Below are 16,596 nucleotides of genomic sequence, written 5' to 3' on the forward strand. Positions count from 1 at the left end.
CTGAGCCGAGGCTCACAGAGAAGTAACTTGCCCAGGGTCACAGAGGGGCAAGAGACAGAACCAGAACTCATACTCAGGTCTTTTCTTTCACCACACAGTTGCCTCTAGGGCAGATGGGAAGAACCACTGGCTGCGAGGACAAGCCCTTCTGATATGCTCACCTGGGAAAGTAGAGTAGGACACAAAGATGTCACTGGGTGTGGGCAAACTAGATACGGCATCCACCTGGTCAAAGGTCCACGCATCTTCCTGGAATGGGGTGGCATCTGACTCGGGGTTACTGCCAGGGGACTCCTCTTCAGGGGAAGTGGAGGCCACCTCAAACCCATGGTCTTTCTGCTCTGCAGGAAGCAGAAACAAACATCCCTTGTCACTGAAATACACAGACACAGATGGTTCAACATATGAAAGTCAGTGTATACTACATTAACCACAGTGTGAAAGGAAAAGGAATCTTGAGACCCCAAACTCATTAAGCCAAACGGAAAAGTCAAGCTGGCAACTGACTGGGTCGTGCAAACCTGCCTCCCCGTTTTAGTTCCTAAACGAGATTGCTATGAGATGAACAGCTACACACCTCCCTCAAATGTTGCCCACAAGAAAATTCCCGGTGAGCTCGAAGATATTTACCCTAAGGTATGTCTGATAAAATTCATCATGGCAATGTAAATTGATAGCTTATCTTTACAGAGGCATCACCCCTCTGCCCACCTGGCACAAATGCATATCCAGTTGTTCCCCTGCCTCATATGTCTCTGTTATCTTATCCTCCCTTGTCCTACATTACCTCTTTTTTTTTTTTTTTTTTTTTAAAGATGGGGTTTCACCATGATGGCCAGGCTGGTCTTGAACTCCTGACCTCAGATGATCCACCCACCTCAGCCTCCCAAAGTGCTAGGATTACAGGCGTGAGCCACCGCGCCCAGCCGACCTACATTACCTCATGTAAAAATGCAACTTCACTGAGCCAGACAAAGGCACGAATGACTATTTTCCCCCTACCCTGCTCTTACATGAAAATTGTGTACTTCTCAGTATCTCACCCTTTCCCCTTTACATTTGGAACCCTAATAATCAGGTTCAGAGAAAGGCATCATAGACCTGTCTCCCAGGCACACGTCCTTAACTTTGGCAAAATAAACTTCCTAAAATGACTGAGGCCTGTCTCAGATTTTTGGGGTTCATAAGAGAATGAAAAAAAACCTAACATCATCTTAATTGATGCAGAAAATGCATAAGACAAGATTCAACAACGTTTCATGATAAAAACAGTCAACAAACTCGGAATAGAAGGAAACTACCTCAACATAATAAAAGCCAGATATGAAAAACGCACAGCAAACACTATACTCATTGGTGAAAGAATGAAACCTTTTCCTATAAGATCAAGAAGAAGGCAAGAATTCCTGCTCTTGCCATTTCTATTCAAATAGAGCAAGGAGGCAAAAAAAGAAATAAAAGACATTCACATTGGAAAAAAGAAGTAAAATTATCTCTACTCACAGATGGTATGATTTTATATGTAGAAAACCCTAAAGATTATACAAAACACTATTAGAACAAATAAAATTTGCAAAATAGCAGGATACAAAGCCATCCACAGAAAACCTTGCATTTCTGTACATTAACAATGAACAATCAGAAAAAAATTACTAAAATGATTCCATTGACAATAGCATCAAAAATAATAAAATACTTAGAAGTTAACTTAACCAAGATGGAAGACTCGTACAATGAAAACTACAAAACATTGCTGATAGAATTAAAGCAGGCTGGACGCCATGGCTCACGCCTGTAATCCCAAACAGGAGGATCCCTTGAGCTCAGGAGTTCCAGACCAGCAAAACCTCATCTCTAAACATAATTTTAAAAATTACCCGGCCAGGCACGGTGGCTCATGCCTGTAATCCCAGAACTTTGGGAGGTCGAGGAGGGCGGATTACGAGGTCAAGAGATCAAGACCATCCTGCCCAACACGGTGAAACCCCATCTCTACTAAAAATACAAAAATCAGCTGGGCATGGTGGCACACACCTGTAGTCCCAGCTACTCAGGAGGCTGAGGCAGGAGAATTGCTTGAACCCAGGAGGTGGAGGTTGCAGTGAGCCAAGATCGTGCCACTGCACTCCAGCCTGGTGCCTAGCAAGAGAGTAAGACTCTGTCTCAAAAAAAAAAAAAAAAAAAAAAATTACCCAGGTGTGGTGGCATGTGCTTGTAGTCCCAGCAACTGGTGAGGCTGAGGTGGGAGAACCACTTGAGTCCAAGAAATTGAAGTTGCAGTGAGCTGTGATCACACCACTGCACTCCAGCCTAGGTGACCGAGCAAAAAAGACAGACCCAGTCTCAAAAAAGAAAAAGAGCCGGGCACGGTGGCTCACATCTATAATCCCAGCACTTGGGAGGCCGAGGTGGGCAGATCACCTGAGGTCAGGAGTTCGAGATCAGCCTGGCCAACATGGTGAAACCCGATCTCTACTAAAAATACAAAATTAGCCGGGTGTGGTGGTGGACGCCTATAATCCCACCTACTTGGGAGGCTGAGGCAGGGGAATTGCTTGAAGCTGGGAGGCAGAGGTTATAATGAGCCAAGATCACACTAGTGCACTTCAGTCTGGGTGTCAGAGTGAGCCTCTGTCTTTAAAAAAAAAAGACAATATCTTCTGTTTCAGAAATTTAAAAAAATAAAAAAAGACAGTATCAACAGAGTATAAAGGCAACCTGCAGAATGAAAGAAAATATTTGCGAATCACGTGTCTGATAAAGGATTAATATTGAGATTAGAGGATTCCTAAAACTCAACAACAAAAAAAATCAAATATTCTGATTCAAAAATGGGCAAAGGAAGGGCCAGGCACAGTGGCTCACCCCTGTAATCCCGGCATTTTAGGAGGCTGAGGTGGGCACATCACCTGAGGTCCGGAGTTCAACACCAGCCGGGCCAACATGGTGAAACCGAAACCACGTCTCTACTAAAAATACAAAAAAATTAGCCAGGTGTGGTGGTGTGCACCTGTAATCCAAACTACTCAGGAGGCTGAGACAAGAGAATTGCTTGAACCTGAGAGGCAGAAGTTGCAATGAGCTGAGACCGCGCCAACTGCACTCCAGGGACACTCTGTCAGCCTGGGTGACTCTGTTTCAAAAAAAAAAAAAATGGGCAAAGGACTTGAATAGACATTTCCCCAAGGAAGATATACAAATGGCCAATAGGCACATGAAAGAATGCTCAACATTATTAATCATCAGGGAAATATAAATCAAAACCACAATGAGATACCACCTCCCACCCATTAGAATGGCTACTATCAAAAATATATATAACCTCAGACCTCAGTTTGAAATATAAAAAAAGAGAAAATATAGAAAATAGCAAGTGTTGGTGAAGCTGTAGAGAAACCAGAATCCTTGTGCACTATTAGTGGGAAAGAAAAATGGTACAGCCACTGTGGAAAACAGTATGGTGGCTCCTCAAAAACTTATAGAATCGAGGCCGGGCGCGGAGGCTCATGCCTGTAATCCCAGCACTTGGGAGGCCAAGGCGGATGGATCACGAGGTCAGGAGTTCAAGACCAGCCTGACTAACACGGCAAAACCCCTTCTCTACTAAAAATACAAAAAAAGTAGCGAGGCATAGTGGCACATGCCTGTAATCCCAGCTACTCAGGTGGCTGAGGCAGGAGAATTGCTTGAACCCAGGAGGCGGAGGCTGCAGTGAGCCGAGATCACACCACTGCACTCCAGCCTGGGCAACACAGCAAGACTCTATCTCAAAAATTAATGTAATTAAAGATAAATCAATTACCATCCAATTCACAATTCCACTTCTGTGTATATACCCCAAAGAATTGAAATCAGGTCCTCAAAAAGGTATTTCTACACCTATGTTCGTAGCAGTATTATTCACAATAGGCAGAACATGGAAGCAACCCAAGTGTCCCTCAGTGGGTGAATGGATAAGCAAAATGTGGTATTATATCCATTACAATGGAATATTATGCAGCCTTAAAACGGAAGGTAATTCTGACATATGCTACAATACAGATAAACCTCGAGGAAATTATGCTAGGTGAAATACGCTAGTCACAAAAGCACAAATGCAGTGTGATTCCACATATGTGCGGTACTAAGTGTAGCCAAACTCATGAAACCATAAAGTTAAAAAATAGTGGTTGCCAGAGGCTGTGGGCAGGAGAGAATGGGGAATCACTGTTTAATGGAAACAGTTTCAGTTCTGCAAGATGAAAAGAGGCATGGAAATGGATGGTGGTGATGGCCGCACAACAGTATGAATAAGCTTAATACCACTGAACTTACCAGCCTGGCCAACATGGTAAAACCCCATCTCTACTACAAATGCAAAATCAGCTGACCACAGTGGCATGTGCCTATAATCCCAGCTACTCGGGAGGCTGAGGAGGAGAACTGCCTAAACCCAGGAGGCGGAGGTTGCGGTGAGCCGAAATCGAGTCATAGCACCCCCAGCCTGGACAAGAGTGAGCCTCCGCCTCAAAAAAAATAAAAATAAAAATAAAAATACCACTGAACTTAAATACTACTTAAAAATGGTTAAGATGAGGTCAGGCACAGTGGCTCACGCCTGTAATCCCAGCACTTTGGGAAGCCAAGGCGGGCAGATCACCTGAGGTCAGAAGTTCAAGAACAGTCTGGCCAACATGGTGAAACCCTGTCTCTACTAAAAATACAAAATTTAGCTGGGCATGGTGGCACACACCTGTAATCCCAGCTACTTGGGAGGCTGAGGCAGGAGAATCACTTGAACCAGGAGGCGGACGTTGCAGTGAGCCAAGATCATGCCACTGTCCCCAGCCTGGGTGACAAGAGCAAGACTCCATCTCAAAAAAAAAAAAAAAAATGGTTAAGATAGTAAATGGTTGCTTCAGCCAGAAGGGGGCGGGGGGGGGGGGGGGACTAGAACTAGAAAGTAAAAAAATAAAATAAAATAAAATAAATTGTATGTTATGTGTATTTTGCCACAATTTTTTAAAAGCCATATTTAGAAATATAGTTGAGGAAACTGTTCACTGTATCACAGTGTCCCCTTTAAGACAACCAAGGGAAGAAATGTGTCTGGGGTCCCTATTCCTAACTGCTATCTTACAAATACCAGATACAGAACACCAGATTCCATAGATCTTATAAGTGATCTTATTTCTAATGGTGGCTAGAAAGTGTAAAAAATGCACAGGTCACCTCTAGCAAGTAGATGTCACTATCCGATCTTACGTCATTAGGTAACTGAGATGCAGAGAAGTTAAGGGTTCCCCCCCAGACAGAGGCTGACTGGGACTTTGACCTACCTCATTTTCGAGTCTACCATTACCAATGGCTGGGATTTTTTCATATTTCTTTACATCTGCAAAGTTATTTTATCTCTACAATCAGTCGTTGTATACTTTGAATTTTTAATTCACTTGTACATTAGAAAACTGTAGAAAACTGCAGGAAACTGCAGCACATCATAGGATGTATTTTTGGAATCTAAACTTACCCTTCTTTTCGTCTCTCCCTGTGTTTCCGCTCTATTTTGTTCTAGTGTTATCATCTGTACTTCTTGAGCTACGGCAAATCCTTTTCTAGAATCAAGGGCGGCATCAGAAAAATACCAAATAGACACCAGGTGGTGGGTAATAAAATCCATAGAGATGTTTACACCTTCTAATCCAGTAATTTCCTAAGAAAACAATTCAAATGCAGCCAAAAGCTTTCTGTATAAAGGCACCTGTGGTTGTGTGAGCCAAAAATTAGGTATCACCTCAATGGCCAACATTAGGAAAATGGTTTAGCAAATTAGTGTTTATCATGAAAACAGCCCGTTATAAAGCCACCTGAGCCAGTGATGACGAAGGCCATGGAGATATGGGAAACTGCTTCGGGGATCACGATAGATGAGAAAAGCAGACTGTGCTCATGCGCTGGAATCCAAAAGGAAGACAGAAAACTGAGACGGCTATATTAGCTTATAACGTTCTGAAGGATTTTTTTTAAGTTGCCGTATTTTTTGTCTTTTCCATTTAAAACCTAGACTTCCCAAAAGCAGTGCCAAGCTTGGAAAACAGAGAGGTCATGGCAGGACTTGTACCCCACATGGCTCAGCTACAGAGCCACTGAAGAGGCGACGCAGAGGGAGGTCTCCCGGGATGAGGCCTTCTGCAGTAGGGCTTATGGTGGGTGGGGTAAGAGGGAGCACAGAGGGCTACTCAGGAGGGAAGGCAGCTAACAAGAGCTTTGGTTAAAATATATACATATATCTCCGTATATATATATTTAACCAGAAAAAAAAAATTTTTTTTTTTTTTTGAGATGGAGTCTCACTCTGTCACCCAGGCTGGAGTGCAGTGGCATGATCTCAGCTCGCTGCAACCTTCACCTCCCAGAATCAAGCAATTCTTTTGCCTCAGCCTCCTGAGTAGCTGGGACTACAGTGCACCCTGCCATGTCTAGCTTATTTTTTGCATTTTTTAGTAGAGACAGGGTTTCACCATGTTGCCCAGGCTGGTGGCAAACTCAGCTCAGGCAATCAGCCCGCCTTGGCCTCCCAAAGTGCTGGGATTACAGGCATGAGCCACCGTACCCAGCCTGAAAGAATTTTTTTTTAAAAAATAGGCCGAAGTTGGAGTAGGAGTGGTCCAGAGGGTCCCCTGGGAAAACACTCCTGGAGAATGTGACTGTGACCCAGGCCCTGATGCCATCAAGGAGAATGGTCCTGGTGAGAGAGACAGCACGTGCTGGCTGTACCGCAGGCGTGTTTGCATGGCTGGATCGTGACTAAGGGAAGTCAGGGTCCACCCAGAGGAGCTGGGGGCCCGTACAGCAGGGACAGAGGTGGTTCTGGCAACCCCATAATAATAACACCAAAACCTACTGACCTCTTACTCCACACAGCTAACGCTTAGAAATGATTGGTAATTGGCATTCTCCCAGCTAATGTGCAGGGGCGCAGAATTCTGCCCCGTATTTTTGTGCCTCTCAACTACCCTGCTTCTCATGGAGGCCCCCAGCCTGCAAAAGGGGGGATCCCTTTGATCTGTGACAGCCATGCTTTTCTTTAGATTTCTCGGTTCATCGCTTCTCATTGTTTTCTTGGTAGAGACTCGGAATCTGCCCCTGGTGTCTGGGAATGACGTGAAGCTGCGCAGGCAGGAGGCCTGAGCCCTGAGCGTGACTGTGCTGGGTCTGCCTGGCAGCCTGCAGGGGCAGAAGGGATGCCTAAGCAGGGTATGCCGTAAGAATGGCGAGAGGAGACGGGGTAAGCAGAGGCTGAGAAGAGGCAACAGGATCAGAGCAGGGGTGTGGGGTAAACGGAAAGAGTGGGTCAGGTACGGGGACTACTACAGCTCCATTCCCATGTCATCCAGTTCCACAAATCTGATGTGAAGGCCTTGCCTGGGGGGTTCCACATTTTATGCATGGCTCGGTTCTTCGCCTCATTAATGCAAAACTCCCCAGAAGGTGGGACTCATTCCCCATAAGAATAAATATGCAGTAGGAAGCGGAGATGTTCCCTCCGCACAGATAATCCACAACCACTGCAACATATGGTCACTGTTTTCGCCTTCTCAGCCCGATCTCTCAAATCCCGAAATTGACAGCTCAGCCTCAGAGAGGCGGCCACGTGGCTGACCAGCACGCTGACACTGCACCCCAAAGTTAACGACTTTAAGGCACATTTTTCAGCCCTGGTGCTGTCACCTCTTAATGAAGGGGTGCATGACATGTTGGAGGGTTTTAAAATTAATATTTAAAAATTATTTTTAAATTATTACAACAGTGAGTTACAAAATAACAATGCAAGAGTCCTCAAAATCCAAGGCAGGTGTTCTGACGCATGTAAACAGACACCCCACCAGGCACTGGCAGAGATTGGGGACATTTCTATTTCTGCTCTCAGCTGACGTGGTGCCACCATGTGGTAACAGCATTAAGCACCAGGTCACGCAGCCTGCGGAGGCAAAGCAGGAACCTGACTCCCAAGGGGCATCTTAATTGCTACATGTCGGTTTTGAAATCTTGCTGTTTTCTGTGTGTTTTGTTTTAATGGTGGAAATCTACATTATGCCAAATTTGGCTCATACACTTTTTTTATGTTGGTTTCTTTTTAAATATTAATCACGGTCACTTGATTTCACAAATGTAATGGTTTTTGGTTTGTTTTTTTTTTGAGACGGAGTCTCACTCTGTCATCCAGGCTGGAATGCAGTGGTGTGATCTCAGCTCACTGCAACCTCTGCCTCCCAGGTTCAAGCGATTCTCCTGCCTCAGCCTCCTGAGAGGCTGGGATTACAGGCATGCACCACCACACCCAGCTAATTTTTTTATTTTATTTTTTTAGTAGAGACAGGGTTTCACCATGTTGGTCAGGCTGGTCTTGAACTCCTGACCTCGGGATCTGCCTACCTCGGCCTCTCAAAGTGCTGGGATTACAGGTCTGAGCCACCGCACCCAGCTGGGTGTTTTTTGTTTTTTTTTTTTAATTATTTCTTTGAGAGACAGGGTCTCACTCTGTCATCTATGCTGGATAGCCTCAACCTCCAGAGCTGAAGTGATCTTCCTGCCTAAACCTCTCAAGTAACAGGGACTACAGGCACATACCAGCATGCCTGGCTAATGTTTTAAAATTTTTTATAGAGACTGGTCTCAAACTCCTGGTCTCAAGAGATCCTCCCACATCAGCTTCCCAAACTGTTGGGATTACAGGCATGAACCACCATAGATGCCTTTATATGGTTCTCCTTTAAATTCAAACAATTAGAATCCACATGAGATGCAACCAGACTGTGAGCTCTGTACCAGGCTGGGGGCCTGGCTGTGGGGCAGCAGGCCCGGCCCTGCCCTTGGAGCTGACCAGGAAAAAAGCCCGTCTCAATACAATGAGACAGTGCTATGGCAGCGGAGGGACAGGGGCTGCAGAAGCACAAAAGCCAGCTAACTCTGAGTTTCGCCAAGAAAGGGGGTATTTAGGGAAGACCTTCTGGAGGCAGTGACAATAAACTGTAACCAGAAGGATGGCTGATTAAGAGTCAGCCAGGGGCCAGGCATGGTGGCCCATGCCTGTAATCCCAGTATTTTGGGAGGCAGAGGTGGGAGTATCACTTGAGCCCAACAGTTCAAGACTAGCCTGGGCAATACAGCGAGACACCCATCTCTAAAATAAAATAAGTAAAATGAATTTTTTAAAAAGAGTTAGCCAGGGAAGCAGGCAGAAGAGCAAGCAAGAGCCTGGACATCGTGCGACGGCTAAGCCTTGCTAGGGACTCAGAGCATGCCAGGCTCGGAGAGGTGAAGTGGCAGGGGCCAGGTCACCAAAGGCCTTAGAAGCCCTGCTACGAGTCCTCAGAGTGACACTGCAGACATGCACATGACAAAAGCCCTCCCTGCTGCTGAGACTGGATGAGGTATGGGAGGAGCATAAGACTAGCTAACTGTCCAGAAAGCAGGTATGCCTGCTCAGCCTGCATTCCTAATGCCCTTGCCCTTTTTGTCTTTTATTTGATTCACAGGAGAAAGAAGGACCACAGGCTCCAGAGGAAGAGCACTGCTGGACCACACACTGTGGATAAGACAGGAGGTGAGGTAGAGAAGGATTTCTACAACCCCGAGAGTAGCAGCCTTCCCTGCTTCCTATTACTGCTATTCTGAGGGAACTGTGTTGGCAACAGCAGGGTGGGGGCTTCTTATGTGACACTGGGTCCTCCGGAATGGGAGTGGGGGGCAGTCTGGGTTTTCAGTCATTAAAATGAACCAGTCACTGTACACACACCGATTAGTGCATTAAATAGTATCAAAGTCAGCCAAGTACAATGGCTCACGCCTGTAATCCCAGCATTTTGGGAGGCCAAGGTGGGCAAATCACTTGAGCTCAGTAGTTCAAGACCAGCCTGGGCAATATGGCAAAACCCTGTCTCTACAAAAAAATAGAAAAATTAGCCAGGCATGGTGGTGTGCACCTGTAGCCCCAGATACTCAGGAGGCTGAGGTGGGAGAATCACCTGAGCTTGGGAGTGGGTTTTGTTATTATCCCCATTTGCTGAAGTGTCTAGAGATTAACTGACCCAGGGTTGTGTGACAGATAGGTCAGTAGCCAATCCAGGGTTTAATCATGTGTTCTCAATCACCTATGGTCAGTTCATGGGCATGGGTCATGACAGTGACTTAATACAGTTCATGTCAAATTTTAAATTCCAGGAAACTGAAACTGTTTTTCCCCTATCCCCAGCACCTAGCACACAGCCTGGTGTATCCAGCTGGCCCTCAATAAACAATTACTGGATGAAAGATGTGGCCAGAAGAGCAGCCTCCACCTAACTTTGCCAACATGGAATAGGTATGGGGCAGTTGGATGTGCACAGGAGAAACATACCACAGGTGCCCGTATCACAGCTGGGCAAGCTGAACAGCACTGTGGGATAACAGTGGCCACTTATCTGGCAGATCAGGCTAGAGGCAAGAACTGATATACCTTCTGAATGTCCCAGTCCATGGAGAGCCTAGGGCAGCGGGGACTCCCTGGGACAGAATTTCTAGTGCTCCCTGATATTCCTGTCATGACCCACAAACCAGGAACCCCGTATTTCTCTCTCTTCCCTCTTTTATAAGAAAATCAGGGGTGGAGCTCAGTGGCTCACACCTGTAATCCCAGCACCTTGGGAGGCCAAGGCGGAAGAATCACAAGGTCAAGAGATGGAGAACAGCCAGACTAACACGGTGCAATCTCATCTCTACTAAAAATACAAAAAGTTAGCTGGGCATGGTAGCACACGCCTGTAGTCCCAGCTACTTGGGAGGCTAAGGCAGGAGAAGCACTTGAACTCAGGAAGCAGAGGTTGTGATAAGCCAAGATCACACCACTGCACTCCAGCCGGGCAACAGAGCAAGACTCTGTCTCAAAAAGAAAAAGAAAAAGAAAATCAGGTTAATACTGTAGTAGGAGTTGAGTTTAAAATCAGAGCATATAGCAAAACTACAAATAATCCAAGTAATCCTTTAAAAAACAAACAAACAAAAAATAGAGACAGGGTCTCACTGTGTTGCCTAGGCTGCTCTCAAACTCCTGGCTCAAGCAATCCTCCTGCCTCAGCCTCCCAAAGCAGTGGGATCACAGGAGTGAGACACTGCATGCAGCCCAAGTATCCTTAAAATTCTTCAAAACCCCACAACTACGCTTTTGGGAATTCCAATAATTAAATTCTTTGGTTTCTCCTTGCAGTTCCGCTGTGGCCACCCTTTCTCTGGGATAGTGGAAATGGGGTCTAGTTGATGGAGGTCAGGGCAATGGTGACAAGAAAAATAAAAAAGGTCTTTCCTCTCTCTTGGGCTTTGTTTCTTTTGCCAAGTTTCTGGAACTGAAGCTGCCGAAGTTACAGGAGCCCATGACGCTACTGTGCCATGAAACAGAAGACTCCAACCTCTACAAAGCAGACAGTGCAGGCCCGCTCCAGCCAGGCAAAAGTGCTGCCAAAAACAGACCATGTGTGGTACCCTCTGACTGCCTGGAGACACCTCGTAGGCTCTGTGAGGGACAGGCTAGAGAAAGCAGCAGGTGGCGGGCCCCTCCCCACCAGACCCACCCACAGGGAGGCCGAGGAGCTGCTTACCCCCACCACAGGCCTGGATGAAAAAGAGCTTGGGCTTCCCTCCCAGGCTGGGGCAGCTGGTCCCATTGAAGATATTCACAATCTTCTCAAGTGACACAGGGTATCCATCTGTGCCGTAGACAGCCCCTGGAAACTGCAGGTGGCTGGCCTAGAAGACCAAGAGCCTTGGTTATAACACCAAGAAGCTGGAGTAGGAATCCCACAGCCTGTTCAGAGGTTTTGTGGGGGCCAAGCATTCAGAAGGTCAAAGCCAGGGGCATGAGGCTAACTGAGACAGAGAAGGTTGGTTCTGGAAAGACTGATCAGCTTCTATTCCAGGGGTCTCATCTCAAACTCATATGCCTCTAGGGGCCAGATAGTATGCCTAGAGAGTGCTGCCTGCGGCCTCTAGACCACTGGCTCTCAAAGTTTGGCCCCTGGAGCAGCGGCATCAATATCACTTGGGAACTTGTAAGAAATGCGATTCCCCGGCCCCATCCAGATCTCCTAACCAGCCATCTGGTCTTCCAGGCCCCTCTGACTGAGGCAGCTCAACGCTGACAGTGGCTGCTTTAAATCAATTCAGCTCAAACCTCAAGTGCACAGAAATCACCTGGGAACTTTGTTACTGGGCAGACTGGGAATGAAGAGGTCCAGGGTAGAGCCTGGGAGTCCACATTCCTCACGAGCTCCAGGGACCACAGTATGAGAGAAAGGACCAAAGGGAAAAGCCCTGCCTAACCACAGGCTGGAGTTTCACTGGCCAAGGATGCTAGCCCGGTCAGGCAAGACCTTTGCGGTTTGTCAAGAGAAACTAGGAATCCTGATTTTTATGTGAAATTTGCCAGTTTTCAAAACACTGTGCAGACCACAGGGGGACTCCAGGCCCCAGCTTGTAACTGTGATCTGTCCAACTCCTCAACTTAATAGATGAGGAAATCGAGGCCCAGGAAGGAGTAAGGGCTTAGCCACATGACAAACACATGAGTGAGTGACCAAGGCCCCAGTGGGCCTGGTGTCCTGAGTCCCAGCAGTAGCAAGGGGCCTAAAGCAACGCCTTGCAGGACAGGGACAGGAGCTGAGATGTCATGTGTGCTGTGCCCGCCTCTGAACAAGCTCCAGGGGCAGGAGCTTTGGGAGCAGACCTGGTCTCTGCCCTCCCTCTCCCAGAGGGCTTCTCCCAGGAACAAAACCCCGCCCGGGAAGGTGCAGCCAACTCTTCAGAGGACCACATGGCTCCCAAGAAAACAGCGGGAGGTGGGCAGGGCCCCACAGCCCTTTTCCACAAAGCCAAGGATGTTTTGGATACAGGAAGGGAGAGGGCCCCTGCACGACCTCTTGGCACAGCTTTTACCCAACGCCTGCCCAAGGAGCAGAGGGAGGCTTCCTACCTGACAGCCATGAGAGAGGATGACCACCACACAGCAGTCCAAAGCACTGTGGTCCCGCCGCGCCAGCTCCAGCAAAGCCAGCCCCATTTCCTACAAGAGAGGGCTGAGGTGAGCCAGAAGCACCAACAGGTCTGGCTGCAGCCTGGGCCCTTCCTGACAATAAAAGGGCCCAGCCTGGCCAGGCACAGTGGCTCACAGCTGTAATCCCAGCACTTTGGGAGGCCGAGGTAGGGAGATCATTTGAGGTCAGGAGTTCAAGACCAGCCTAGCCAACATGGTGAAACCCCATCTCTACTAAAAATACAAAATAATAATAATAATAATAATAATAATAATAATAATAGCTGGGCGTGATGGCACGCACCTGTAATCTCACCTACTCAGGAGGCTGAGGTGGGAGAATTGCTTGAGCCTGGGAGGTGGAGGTTGCAGTGAGCCAAGATCTCAGCACTGCACTCCAGCCTGAGCGACAGAGTGAGACTCTGTCTCAAAAACAAACAAACAAAAAACAAAGGGCCAAGCCCAAAGACCTGGGCAGTGCCCTTTCTCAGCTTCCCAGGGCCAGTGCTGAAGTGCTGACAGTCCCAGCCGTCGTAACAGCCACCGTTCTCGGGGAGATGGTGCTGTGCTTGGGCATTGTTCGCTTAACCCCTAAAACAACCCAAGGAGATGGGTACTACTCTTGCTTTCCAAACAAGGAAACTGAGGCACAGAAGGTCACACAGCAGGTGGCCAAGAGGGCCAATCCTCAAACTCAGACTTCTACGTCTGAAGTTGAACCTGTAGCCACTGGGCCATCCTGCCTCCCACGGTCCTCTAGATGTAAGGGGCACGTCTGGGGAGTCAGCTGGCTTTTGGGGTTCCTCGAAAGACACTTCCCCACCCACGGCCCCCCACCCCGTCTCCCTCCACAGATAGTGAGTGTACCTTGGCAGTAAGGTCGCGCTTCACCTCCACCATGAAATGCAGTGAGGAGAAGCGGAGCTGCAACTTCCCACAGTCGACGTCGGAGCCGATGCGGGTGCTGAGCCTGGACTCGTCGCTGAAGTTCACATTGTTGATAATGAGGCAGTGGCCACAGGGCTCCGAGCTCATGACATAAGCCTGCCAGCACAGGGACACACATAAACCCAGGCTCTCCCTGCACTCACTAGGGTACAGTCTGGAGAGGCAGGAAGAAAACGGGGTCTGCCCTCCTGCACAAGGAGTAGCAGGGTCTCCACCTGGCATTCCAGGACAGAAGAGAATCAACTGCAGGACAGACAGGCAGGCACTAGAAGGTGAGTCCCCATCTCAGTATTCAGGGAAGGGAGCTGCTAACCTGGAAATCCAACAGCTAACCTGGAAATCCAACAAGCATTCATCCCAAAGGACCTTCACAGTCACCCAGGCCAGGAGCGCACTTGAGAATTCTGTCAGCAGAACTGTGCCCAGGCCGCCAGGGGGCACCCAAGGCTGCTCCCTCCCCAGGCTTGGTCCCCTTACAATTCTCTCAAGGCAGCCTGTTCCTTTGTTCATGGTACCTCATCACTATTTCTATTTATATCCTCCCTTGCCTAACTCCTCTCTCCCCTAACAGACTGATGGCTCCTTCCCAGATGGCCCCGCCACAGAGCACAGGAGCTGCACAATAAATACTTGTAAATGAGAGAGTGGTGACTTGGTATGGATCCCGATGCCTGCCCCTCATCAGGTCTCCACCACTTCTGCCCCAAGCTTTGTAGATGAGCAAGAGCAGGGTTGAACAATCTGCCCCAGCAGGTGCTGGGCTGGAGTCAGGGAGGCTGGCCTAGGACTGGGTTCCCTGCGCTCCTGACACAGCTACAGGGAAGGACTTGAGGGGTGGAGAGGGAACGGCCCAGAGCCCAAGCTCCTGGCACCGAATCTCATGGAGACTCACCAAATCCGCATTTCCCCTCGGATTCCCAGGAGCACCTGGACGGACAGAGAAAGAGGGAAACATGAATGCTGGGGTGCAGCAGAGGAGGGGCATGGAGCTCTATAAGGACAGCCTCCCAAGAACAGAGCAGCAGGAACTTGGACCCTCAGGCTTTGCTTGGGGAAGAGCCAAATGGCAGAGCTGCCTTGGAGATCTGTTTTCTCTTTTTTCAAGACAGAATCTCACTCTGTCGCCCAAGCCGGAATGCAGTGGCGCAATCTCAGCTCACTGCAACATCTGCCTCGTGGGTTCAAGTGATTCTCCTGCCTCAGCCTCCTGAGTAGCTGGAACTAAAGGTGCGCACCACCACACTTGGCTAATTTTTGTATTTTTAGTAGAAATGGGGTTTCACCATATTGGTCAGGCTGGTCTTGAACTCCTGACCTCATGATCCACCCGCCTCAGCCTCCCAAAGTGCTGGGATTACAGGAATGAGCCACCACACCAAGCCTGTTTAAAGGTTTCTAACCAAGTTAAACACACACCTACCCTCTGACCAGCAAGTCTACCCTCAAGTATATATCCAAGAGCAACAAGAGCACACGGGCACACAAGACTTGGCCAAAATGTTCCCTGAGACCTTATTCATAAAGCCCAACCTGCGAACAACCAAGCCAACAACAACTTGATAGATATACAAATCGTGACACAGCCATAAGAGAGAACATTATACAGCCCAAAAAGGAAGGAGCTAGTGTCTAGTGTCTACCTAAACAAACAAAGAAACAAAACAAAAAAGGAATGAGCCACTGATGATACAGGAGATAGAATATTTAGGCAGATAGTGAGGGTAAAACAGCCCTTGGCAGAATTTCCCTCTTAACAAAAAGAAGCCCCCAAATAATTTCTTTTCTAAGGAAGAACAGCCTGAAAAATGGAGCTACAGACATAGATCAGCAAGCTGCAAGCTCACACGAGTGAATGCCCGCAGCTGTGCCAATCGGAAAGGGTTACTGGGGGCCAGGTATATTCAACAAGGAGGCTCCATCTTCCCTTTCCTTTGTCACCATGAGTACAGTAAAGAAGTAGGCAACAGGCCAGGCGGTGGCTCATGCCTGTAATCCCAGCATTTTGGGAGGCCGAGGTGGGAGGATCACGAGGTCAGGAGATCAAGACCATCCTAGTTGACACAGTGAAACCCCATCTCTACTAAAAATACAAAAAATTAGCCAGGTGTGATAGCATGTGCCTGTAGTCCCAGCTATTAGGGAGGCTGAAGCAGGAGAATCACTTGAACCCGGGAGGCCGAGGTTGCAGTGAGCCAAGATAGCACCACTGCACTCTAGCCTGTACGACACAGTGAGACTCCATCTCAAAAAAAAAAAAACAAAAAAAAACACAGAGGGAAGAGAGAACATGCCAACAAAAAAATACAAACGCTAGCCAGGCATGGTGGGCACGCACCTGTAGTCCCAGCTTTTCAGGAGGCTGAGGTGGGAGAACTGCTTGAACCTGGGAGGCACAGGTTGCAGGGAGCCGAGATCACACCACTGCACTCCAGCCTGGGTGACAGAGCAAGACCCTATCTCAAAAAAATAATAATAAAGTAAAAAAAAAATAATAAAGTGATCTTACTATTATTATTATTATTTACCCTTCAGAATTAAGCTCCTACTAGGAATACTCACAACAAACAGGAAATAAAACACCCTCCAAAAGAACAGGAAGTTTCCAG

General features: G+C 47.8%; 1 protein-coding gene across 4 annotated transcripts in view; it reads right to left on the reverse strand.

The window, feature by feature from the left end:
- The window catches only part of CASP9 (caspase 9), a 28,664-nt gene that overhangs the window by 3,347 nt on the left and 8,721 nt on the right, over positions 1 to 16,596 (reverse strand). For 3 of the 4 annotated variants that reach the window (XM_003934979.4, XM_074380108.1, XM_010345566.3), the window contains 5 exons: positions 14,883 to 14,917; positions 13,910 to 14,086; positions 12,983 to 13,072; positions 11,613 to 11,760; positions 162 to 341 (listed from right to left, as the gene is read on the reverse strand). In XM_003934979.4, coding sequence (XP_003935028.1) covers positions 162 to 341; positions 11,613 to 11,760; positions 12,983 to 13,072; positions 13,910 to 14,086; positions 14,883 to 14,917 — 630 coding nt within the window. The remainder of the gene's footprint in view (positions 1 to 161; positions 342 to 11,612; positions 11,761 to 12,982; positions 13,073 to 13,909; positions 14,087 to 14,882; positions 14,918 to 16,596) is intronic. The other variant, XM_074380109.1, reaches the window with a different exon arrangement.

This window comes from Saimiri boliviensis, chromosome 11 (assembly GCF_048565385.1).
Source record: "Saimiri boliviensis isolate mSaiBol1 chromosome 11, mSaiBol1.pri, whole genome shotgun sequence".
Taxonomy (NCBI): domain Eukaryota; kingdom Metazoa; phylum Chordata; class Mammalia; order Primates; family Cebidae; genus Saimiri; species Saimiri boliviensis.